At 42.9% G+C, this 11217-nt stretch overlaps 1 protein-coding gene across 3 annotated transcripts in view; it reads right to left on the minus strand.

Annotated features, from left to right (window-relative positions):
- Positions 1 to 11217, minus strand: part of LOC147337049 (protein NLRC3-like) — a 646813-nt gene that overhangs the window by 234829 nt on the left and 400767 nt on the right. For all 3 annotated transcript variants that reach the window (XM_086287137.1, XM_086287138.1, XM_086287141.1), the window contains one exon: positions 10808 to 11217. This exon is cut by the window's right edge and continues 394 nt beyond it. In XM_086287137.1, the coding sequence (XP_086143263.1) occupies positions 11073 to 11217 (145 nt within the window). In that variant the 3' untranslated portion in view covers positions 10808 to 11072.

The raw sequence follows: 11217 nt of genomic DNA on the forward strand, positions 1-11217 counted from the left end.
GGTGTTTGTTGATGTTGATGGTACAATAAAAATATATAATATAATAAATAATAAAATATCATGTGATGATGAGATGTGTTGTTGGTGTTTGTATTTTCTGTAAATGTCTTTTTTAATGTAAATGCTTTGTTCCAGACGGACAGGGAATCAGTTGCTGTACGATGACATCATCTTGATGTTGACGAGGAGGGCGAGAAAAACTAGTTTTGTCCTGCAGATGGCGATCTTGCACCGTGTTCAGAGAGCCGACACTTTGATGGTGCTGCTCTACTCAGCTTACTTTAGCCTGGGTTGGACTCTATATGAGCAGCTTCCACTCTGGTTTCACTCTTAAACACACTTGTTTGATTTCACTTGTAAAAGTTGAAGAATAAATATTTTATTACAAAATTATTTGTTGATGCATTTTTTTAGGGTCAAATATCTTGTTTGATTTGAGGAATGAACTGTTAGGGTGGAAAAAGTGAATCAGGTTAAAATAGTGGTGCTTTATATCAGTGAAGATGTATAATGTAATTTAAAATGTTGATGATGGGTTGTAGTGGGCTTGTACTTACAAAACTGCCTCATTTTATTGGAACGATCCACAGTTGCATCCATTCACGGATGACATCTGACATCATTTGACATCTGGTCTGAACACGTTTGTACACAAGATGCCTCAGTTCTGGATGTTCCCACAGACTCCTCTGTGCACCTAAAGAAAAGGTCAAGGGTCAGCAGCACATGTATTTGGGACAATTCTTCAGTCGCACAAACTACACAATCATTTTCCTCCAATGACGACTTTTCACTTGCAGAAATGGTCCTGTGTGATTTCCAGGCTGTGATATAAAAACTAGTTCCTAATGGCAGCGACTCACTCAGTAAACATGTGTTTCCTTCACCAACCTCACACACAGATCCAATAAGATCAGGAAGTGGGCAGTATAGTACAATATGTGTTATTTTGTGCTGCACTGCCCAAACTAAAGATCTGCTGAAGTGTTGGAAATGATCCAGATGTTTATTTTGGACGATACAGCAGAAGATCAGACATGAAAGTGGAGATAACACAGAAGACCTGCAGCAAAGGTCAGAGGTCAGACTGGGCCCCTGGATTCAACAATGAGCCAATGATCATCAAGCAGTGACTAAAGCAGAGCCCTGACGTTCTGACATTCATCACACAGTCAGAACAAATGTCTGCTGATGACTTCATCTCATGAAACGACTGATAGATGTCAGTTCATTGATCAGCTGAGCTGCTGATCTTCATCGTCACAGAAACATTCAGCTTGTTTCAATCAGTAAATAACTCCCACTACTCCCAGTTTGAACTGTTCCCACTCAAAATGCTGTGAGAACAATGATCATTGTAGAACTTCACAAACATCACGTGTTGTTTTCCACATGTAAGATCAGCAAACACACAGAAACTTCCTGTTGCCACACACGGCCTCTAAAATCTCTTCCACGCTTTCTGTCTGAAGTCCACTCTCTGTGTCGGATCCACAGGAAACAACAAGATCTTATTAACATGGTTTTCAATGTGTCTCCTTCCAAAAAGTCCAACCAATGAACAAATGTGTGTATTTGTGGAGGCCGAACAAAAGCATGACACATTTCTCTGTTTCTATAAACTGGAGTCAAACACAAACATGAAGAGTTTCACTGACAGACTCCAAAATGCCCCCACAGTGGATCAAAGGGAAATCCTACAGTGTGGCCAGAGACTCTTAATGGCTCCAACATCAACACATCCACAATGTTGGATCCAGTTCTGCCTCACAGAGTTACTAAGACACACCCTCTGCCAGCATCACAACAGCTCCACCTGCTTCACCTGCCTCCTCAGCATCTGTACACCTGAAGAGAAAAGAAAGGCTCCAACAGCTCAAATCTACAAAGGATTCATGAAGTTTCATCCAACAATAACATGTTTGCCTTCCACAGTGTGCTGTTAGACACCACTGTACCTCTGCCATTTCAAAAAGAGCAGCTTGGGAACATTTTGGCTCCAAACACTTTGTGTTTAAGTTCTTTGTTTTCTTTGTGAAGCCGACAACATCTGGAGCTTTGTGACTCATAGAAACATCATTTTGTTCTTTAGATGACAGCAGATTGGGACTGAATAATCAATCACTATCAAACCAATAAAGACAAACATGCTGATTTTACAGGAACTTTGTTGGAGAAGCTGCAAAGACATGAAACTGGTGGAGATCCCAAACCAGTTGATAGTGCTGGTTATTCCAAATAAAGCTGTTTCCCTTTGAGATGAAATGACTTTGTGTCCTGATATATAATAAAGATGTTGTTGTTTTTGAGCCCCTGTATTAAAAGTAGTTTAAAGTCAGCTTGAGTTTGATGTCTTTATGTCAAAGCTGCTCATGATGTTGAGCTGCTGATGGAATAAAAACAATATAAAAGCATGTAGTCCAGACTTAAATGTAGCCTGTTGTTAGCTGAGGTCCACACACAGTGTTTGACAGTGTAAAGTGTGTGAAAGGGCTGCTGGTGGAGCTCACTAGGATGAGCAGGTGACCACGAGGTGGAGAGCAGCTGGCCTGGCTTTGACCCGGGCCACGCCCCCTTTCTCTCTGCTTTGCTGTCACTTATCTTCACTGCTCTGTCCAATAAAGCTGAAAAAGGCCCCGAATCAAAGAAATCTGCTGCAGCCTCTGAAATGTCTTCTGTTTCCTTCCCGACGGCTTTTTCACCGTCAGCCCATCAGACAGTCCAGCAGCATTTATGATGATGTCATGATGTTGAAGAGGCTGCTACGGTGGCCTCCCATGACCCCCAGCCTCATCACAGCTGAGATGCAGACATTTGAAAACATTCAGCAGACAACTGAATAACAGTCCAACACAACAGTCTGTGTGCAGACACACACTGACCTTTCATATAGTCAAACACAGCTGGTTGAGTCATTTCTCTGTGAGTCTAAAGTGAATCTAGTATTTGAAAGTCCACTTCCTGTATTTGTTGTTGAAGACTTCTTCAGCTTCTTCTCAAGGACATCAGCTGCTTGTTTGGCAGCAGAGGCAGTTAAGAAGCTTCCTGAAAAACACTGAACAGTGAGTTCACTGTGGCATATGACAGATTCAGCTTTCTGTGTGCAAATGTGTCTGTGTCGACCTTTCAAATGCTGTTGAATCCAAAACATCAGCGGCTCCTCGGCTGCTCACTTCATGCACTTCTGTCTGTGTGACAGTCCAATGACATCACAGCTGTTTCCAGCCCCAGTGTCTCAGGACTGGACACCTTTAAACATGTCGAGGATCAAACAGCGTCCAGCTAAACACACATGAAACTATCAGAGCTGACAATCATTCCAATAACATCTAATGGTTCATGTATGTAGACACAGGACTACAAGGAAATGGCTCTCAGCATCTGGCTGTGGGAACACATGAGTCCCTGTTTGTGTTCAGATTGTGTGCATGTTTTAGACGTGTGTCACATGTAGAAACACAACAATCCCACAATGACACACAGATGTGTTTGACACAGCTGTGCAGCTGTAAGTTGTTTCTAATGATTCATTGAAGCTCTTCTAACATTCTGGAGACGATCAGTACATGAATCTGTTCAACACGACAACAATTTGACTTCAGTGTGAACGTTTGCATTAAATAACCTTCTTCATCCAGCTGACAGCATCTTCATCCTATGATGTGAACAGTTCCTCCTGTTGATGACAAACCTCTGACAGGATCTGCTTGAGGAGCTTTTTCATGTGCAGCTCTCTGAGCTCAGGGCTGAGCTGCTGTTTCATCTTTAAGAGCTGCTGCCTCCTCGCCGGACTTGTTCTCCTCTTCTTCTCCTAATGACACCATTTCTGCTTCATATAAAATTCAATAAAGATGCTGACATGTATCTGTAGCAACAACATCATTGAATCTAGAACAACTGGAGCCAAACCAGTGGCTCTGCTGGGATCACTGGTGAGCCAACACTTCCTTGTTGATGCAGATTTCAGGGCTTCCTTTTGCTCCTCCGTTATAACTGTTCTCTCTTCTCAACACATGATGACACAAAGGAATCAGCAGTGACAAAGATGATGCTGAAGAGAAGCACACACTTCACACATATAACAGAGCAGTGCAGTTACACACACCTCTGCTCGACATCAGGCCTCAAACAAAGACACAAAACACTAACTTGACTCTAAACAGAAGAAACGAGCAGCTGTTTCTGTTCTGTGCTTATTTATATTTGACACACATGCTTCTCTTTGTGCAAACACACATCGCACTATAAGGGTAACCTCGCACACAATGATTGGACAGCACAGTGATGATGCTGGGAGATCCTATACGCAGCAACACAGAAACACTGAGAACTTTAAACAATGATGGAAAGTGTTATAAATGACTTGTTGGCCTCTGATCTGTCACAAACAGCTGAAACGTGTCTCTCATGAGTCACATGAAGGTTTTTGACAGAAAGGACAAAAAGTAGCTGCAGTCAGTTTGTGTCATTTTTATATTTATTCATCTGGGAGAAAAATCTGAGGGACATTAAAATGTGTTTTCAACAGAGACAAGAACATGAATATAACAGAACAGGTAAATGAACATGTTTCAAGTAAACAGCTGGACTGATCAGGTCCAAACACAGAGTGATAAACTTGTCAAACAGCTGTCATATCTTTATATAGAAGCTCTTTATAAATGCTGCTCACTGCAGTCTGTTTACTAATAATGTCAAAGTGTTAGAAACACAGAAACATCAGAATGGTCTTTGTTCACAGAAACCTGTCTGGGATCCTTTGTTGTTCTTTTGATGCAGAGTTACATTATAAATATAAAGAGTTATTTCAGAGTCTCATCAGTTTTCCTGCATGTCTTTATTTAACACATCAGCAGGGCTGAAGCTCTCATGTTAAACACACACTGATCTATGGACACGTTCATGTGTTTCTAACAGAACCAGGCTGTTATCAGCCTGCACTAACATTATGTCACACACACTGAATGTAACAGTGACAGTTTACATCATCACACAATCAGCTGTGATTGTTTCACTGTCATCAAACGAGTCAACAGGAAGTAGAATCAATAGAAACCAATCATTTCCTGACAGCATGTCTGATGGAAATAAGTGCAGATTATGTATGAAGTCTAACTGCACACAGTAACTGTGTTACAATAAGGACTTAACAGCGCCCTCTGCTGGAGTGTTTCAGTACTGCGTTAACTAGAATACACCACCTCCTCCTCACACCACCTGCTACAGCTCTACTCTTCTATGACTACAGTCATCCACAGCACTGATGTGAGGTCACATGGTTCATATGTAAGGAGCACAGCTGACCTCAGGTCAGTTTAATGACTGTGAGCAGCAGCTGTGTTATTGTCACTGTGACAGGGAGACACTCTCAGACACAGCGCTCATGTCAGCTTGTTCTCATGCAGGAGGATCAGGAGCTCCATGTTTGTCTTTCTGTTTGAATCATGATGTGTTTGTGCCATCAGAGTCTGTCATGAGTACTCAGGGTTTCACAGCAGCTCTTCTGGATGCTGACGAGGACTCCAACCTCATGTTTCACCTCTCTGAGCTTCTGATGTCTGTGAACACTCGTGTTTCTTCTCTGGGCTCATCTGGACAAAAACACCTTTCTGTGTTTGGCTGCAGCCTCATTCTGACTGACAGGAAGTGTGTTATCCATGAGCTGCACTTCTGTGAGGAAGTTTCCTGCTGTGTTTCCTGTCTGTGGACAAACACGAGTGTTCCAGCTGAGGACTTGGTTCCTTCCACCTGTCCATACAGGACATCACGCTGTCTGCAGCTCTGTAAATGCAGCTCCAGGTCCTTCCACGTGCTGCTCTGTATTTGTGCAGTTTGTAGTGTGTCCTGGGAAACGTAGCACACATGGTGTTCTTCTGCTGTTTCCTCCTTTCACTGAGTGTGAAACACTGACGCTGTGCTGTTGTTCACAGAGGGGAGCTGATTCTAGCTGCAGCTGGACTCTGTCATCTAACTGAATGTGTTGGTGCTGATCACGGGGCTCTGAGGGGGGAGCAGCAGGAGGACTCTGGATGCTGACGTCAGTGTATCTGTGGAAGCTCCCACAGCGTGTCTGTCATTCAATATTGTGCTGTATATTGTATCTATGCAAAGATGAACAGACTGTGTGTTCACTGGTCTCTGTGCTGCAGCTCTGATGTCATCATCACTCCCTCCTCCACCCTCAGCAGTCCCAGCATGCTGCTGTGGTGCACCCCACCCTCACTCTACACCTGAGCCACAGACCACACCCTCCACCTCAATATACACCACAGTTTTCTCTGCTGTGGAAATGAGATCAGGAGGAAATCATCATTATTATTATTTAATAAACGCTCACATTAATGTGGGCTTATTTGTTTCATATTAGAAACATTAGTTGAGTGTTTTTAGTATAAAATGGTCAAAGTCCCTCTTTTTGCTCCTCCCCTCACCTGTGGATGGGCGGTGCTGTTACCGTGGTGACAGCTTGGATGTGTTTCAGTCCTGCCTGGTTATCACTGCAGGAATCTTTCACATTTATTACAGGTAATAACTCTGATTTTTCTGTGTATTATGAACCAAATGTATCCTGATACACACAGAGATGGATGAGCAGAGGTCACATGATGAAAGAACAAACATGGAGTCTTTGATTTATTTAGATATTTATTGATGAATGCAAACAAACCTGACACTGAACCATCGTCCAGCAGAACAAACCTGATCACATGACCTGCTGACCCAAACAGTGAAAAGCTCCATGGCAACAACAACAAACAGCCTCACATATGTTAACAGAGGCTGTTAGAAGCACAGAGTCTTTACAGTCTTTCTCCTGTTTGGACACAGATCTCTGCACATCTTCATCACAGTTACTCACAGACGTGCAGAGTGTGTGGATATCAAAGCTAAGTTTCCACCATGTTTGTAGTCTGTACTGGGACTCATGGAGCATCTCTCTATGAGCACTCAGTGCTTTAAACAGTGAGTCCCAGTTTAACCAGCAGCCTTCACACCACACATCAAACAGACATGGAAACTTCAAACTTCAGACTGAAGACACCATCAGAAATAAACAGATTGTGATGAAGATGAAGAACTGGAACAGTTTGCTGTGGTTTCTTCTGTTCCTGTCAGAAATAAGAGTCTGGCAGCATTTTGCTCTCCTTCCACATGTTTAAGGAGGAAGTGAAGAAGAGCGAGTGAGTCGTCTTCCTCTGTGGGCCCAACATCAGGCAGCAGCCACGTATTTTTAAAAACCCAGCACACTGCTTCAGAAACACTGAGTCCAGGTGACCAGAGTCATGTGATCAGTGAGGTCTTCACTCAGGACGTCACTGCTTCAGGACCTGATTCAGAGGTTTATGAGGACGTGGATCATTGGTGCTGATGTTGTGTGAGAGCTGGTGAACCATGGGGAACATAAATAACAACCAGGCCATCAGCAGTTCTACCCCCAGCTCTAACACCTACATAATACACTATACATATAGTTATTGTTAAGGTTCAAATATTGAGGAAGGAGAGTACAAACAACCAGGTCCAGAAGAGCTTGGTCAAACAATTGATTTTAATGAACACAGGCGTGGGGGGACCAGCGGCGTACGCAGACAGCGCTGATCTCCGACTAATCAAAGCATAAACAGATATTTTATACCATCGGGGTTTGGATTTAATGACGCCCCTTCAACGTCACACAGATACATACATACATACGTCAAATCAAAACCACAATGACTTTTAACACAGTTTGAAAAGAACATTATCTCTATCTTCATGGCAGATGTTTCCTGTCAACCTTTTGACTGCCGCTTCTCCAAAACCACAGACCATGCTCTGCAGTAAGATACCACTTCTGCACGCCCGCAGTTGCAAGCAAACATGATTAACCTCTCACCTATAACTGAATGTATCTACTATGTGTGTGTGTGTGTGTCACGACCTCACTTGGCACTCTGTGTCACCTCTCACCTACTAACGCTCGCAGTCAAACAGAGGCCACTCTCACATGTGTTAGCAGTTTACTAAAACTATATATGTAGTATATTGAATAAATGTTTTAATCAAGAACCTCTACTAGAAGCTTAATAAAAGAATATAAAAGTATAAAAGATAATAATGAACAACCTGGTTATTCAAATAGCATCATCCAAACAGCTCCTCAGAATAAGCTGCACTTACACTCTGCTTTTAGTTTCACTTTTGCAAAAGCACGCTCTGCAAACCTGCAGTTTCCTGTCAAGACTTTGCACAGAGTGTCCTCAGAATCAACAGAATCAGCCCATACACACTTAAGATTATAACAAGCATTCAAAAGCATTTAAGATCATAGATTCAACTCAACAGTTTAAAGTGGTTATAACTGCACCTGTAGTAAAGGCTAACTGGGTACCAAAATGTTTAAACATCTGAATGCAATATCAATGCTGTAGATTATATTATTAATGCAATGGTAATGATGATGATTATTAACAGTAGCAACAAAATAATTTCCCTGATCTCCACATTATACAGGTTATAGTATGTTATATATAAATGTAGCTGAAGCAGTTTCATTTGTAGCTTCACGCTGCACTTCACATGTTTGTCCACCAGATGGCAGCACAGAGGCCTGTGTTGGAAAGCTTTGAGTAATGAAGCGTTTTCAATCCAAGCTTCAGAAAGCTTCATGTGGTCATCAAGGAAGCAACCAGGAAATATCTGCTGTGTGTAAAAACAGCAACACAAGAATCCAGGATGAAGACAAGAAACTCAAAGCTCACAAAACAGGTGGAGCTAATTTTGTGACGTGTTTCTGTAAAAACACCACAGAAGTGAATCATCAAAGTTTCCATGTGAGCTGATGATGCTGCTGCAGAGTTTCTGTGAACCTCCTGTGACCCCGCCTCCTCATACAGAGACATCTGATTGCTCTTCAAACTGCATCACGTGGACACATGTGATTGTGTGTTGTAGTATTGATCCCAATGCTGGTATCAGTCCTGGATCAATAACACTGGATGGATGCGTTCAGCATGGAGCCCTGAGCTGTGTTACAGACAAACATGGAAACTGACAGGTCTGTGTCATTCACAGTCTGTAACACTTCTAAACAACAGAGGCTGACCCAAGTGCCTCAGAGCCAGGCACGCTCACATCACAGCTCTCTAAATAAGCCAGTTTCAAAATAAGAGCTGAAAGCTGTGTTTGCTTGTGTTAGCTTATTATTGTGGAGACTAACATTCAGTGATCATGTGTTCAGACTCATAATGATTACTCTCAGAAATCCTGATCTTTGTATTTACTGTGTGTTGGATCAATAACTGAGATTCATGGTATCACACAGCTGTGCTGCTGCTGATGTCAGCACATCTGGAACAATACGAGGTATCTGCTACCAGACTGAGCAGGACGTGAGACCTGTGGACTGTTTAAAGCTGTCCTTCCACAGCTCACTCAGACCTGATCCACACCTCAGTGATATTCTCTGACTTCCTCAGTAGAGACAGAAACCATTCAGATCTGGGACCATCAGCTGACTGATGATGTCACACAGACTGTGTTTTTCAGGAACAGTGATTCTGATGTGAGCCTGCTAGCTGACAGCAGACCTGATGAAAGCACATGTTCACATCTGTGAGGACAGACTGGACTCTTTGACTGCACCTTGGTTCTCCTCAGAGGTCTGTACAGGAGCATGTCCACCCCCACTGAAGATCTCAGTCACTGTGAAACATAGAAAGCTGCTTGTGTGGCCTCTGCCTCACATGTAGATACAGCTACAGGTTTCTCTGTCAGTCAGACTGAAACAGTGTCCTGATGCTGCATCATTCAGCTCTGTGCCCCAGTCAGCATCACTGGGAGCTACCAGTGTTTCTGCCCTTTTCCTGTAACACTACACTCAGCACAGGCTCAGCTGGTATCCAGTGTTGGACTTTGGCTTCAGCTGCTGTGATAGATCCTCTAACATAGATCAGCTCTGCTACATGTTGTTAGATAAGTGCAGCTGCTGTCATGTCCTGATGTTTCTCTGGCTCAGCAGCTTCTCCATCAGAGGTTCACATGGAGCTGATCCAGTATCTCCAGTAACTGTGTTCTGTGCCTCACTGGTTCATCCTTCTGTCTGTGTGACGTCAGTCAGATGTTGAAGTTAAACTCTGTAATCTTCACTGTGTCACAGAGTTCAGTGAGTCCCGTTATTCACAGTATCAATCAGATCATCAGAGAACAGCTGATCAGCAATCAGTGGTGCCAACAGCGCCTCCTGTGGTGAGAGGATGCAATAATGCAATGTAGCATTTTTCCACTCAACACTTGCAGTCATGGAAACTGTCTGTTGGATCTGTGTGACGTTGCTTTCTTGGTTAGAGTTCCTCACAAATGTCCAGATGATTCTTCTAATGAGGCGTCGACCATGTTTGCAGCTCTTTGGAAGAAAACGTCGCCCTTTGCCATCCTTACTTTTCTTTGACTTCTTCAAATGCAGCTGAACTCCAGCTGGTATTTTCTTGGACTTTGCAGCTGTTTCTGGTCATCAGTTCATTCCTGCAAACCTCTGAAGCTGAACAACAATGATGCTGCATTGCTGGCTGATCCCAAAAGGTTGATTCTGTTCATCTGGACGTTTTCAGAAACGTTTGCTCACTGATCAGGTGACTTCTTCAGTCTCAGCTGACTGCAGCTTTACAAGCTTACAAACAGCACATTTGCACAATGACTGAAAGCAGCAGCACCTGATATATATGATACTAATATAATACATATACATATATAATCCATACTAATGATGAAGGAACTGAGCTCACAGTCCATTGTTCATTCAGTGAACTACTCAGTTTATTTTGGGCCTCAGAAATGCTCACTCTGTTTGTACATCACTGTCAGCAATAGACTCATTCTGCTGTGTGGACAGGAACACATGTGACATCACTTCCTGTTTGTTTGTGACTGAAGAAGTTTACAAGGAATCATTTAGAAGAGTTTCAAACATCAACTGATTGAATCCATGAATCTGAAAACGTGTTTGTGAGTGAAAGAGACAGACATGTACAGACTGAACTATCTGTTCAACAGTCAGAGTGTTTCTGTAACAGGAGACACTCTTTACACTCCACTCAGCACAGGGACACTGAGGAACCAGGATACAAGGAACTGAACCTAAACCCAGGATAAAGAGTTTGAGTGAATGTGGTGTTGAAGGTGTGGAGGTGGATCAGAGTGTCAGAGGAGACTCTGTAGAAGGACAGAGTGCCAGCAGGA

Source organism: Aulonocara sp. 'chitande type north' Nkhata Bay, linkage group LG3 (assembly GCF_057382095.1).
Source record: "Aulonocara sp. 'chitande type north' Nkhata Bay isolate Kocher_YH1m ecotype deep benthic linkage group LG3, A_spYH_male_GT1.1, whole genome shotgun sequence".
Taxonomy (NCBI): Eukaryota; Metazoa; Chordata; class Actinopteri; order Cichliformes; family Cichlidae; genus Aulonocara; species Aulonocara sp. 'chitande type north' Nkhata Bay.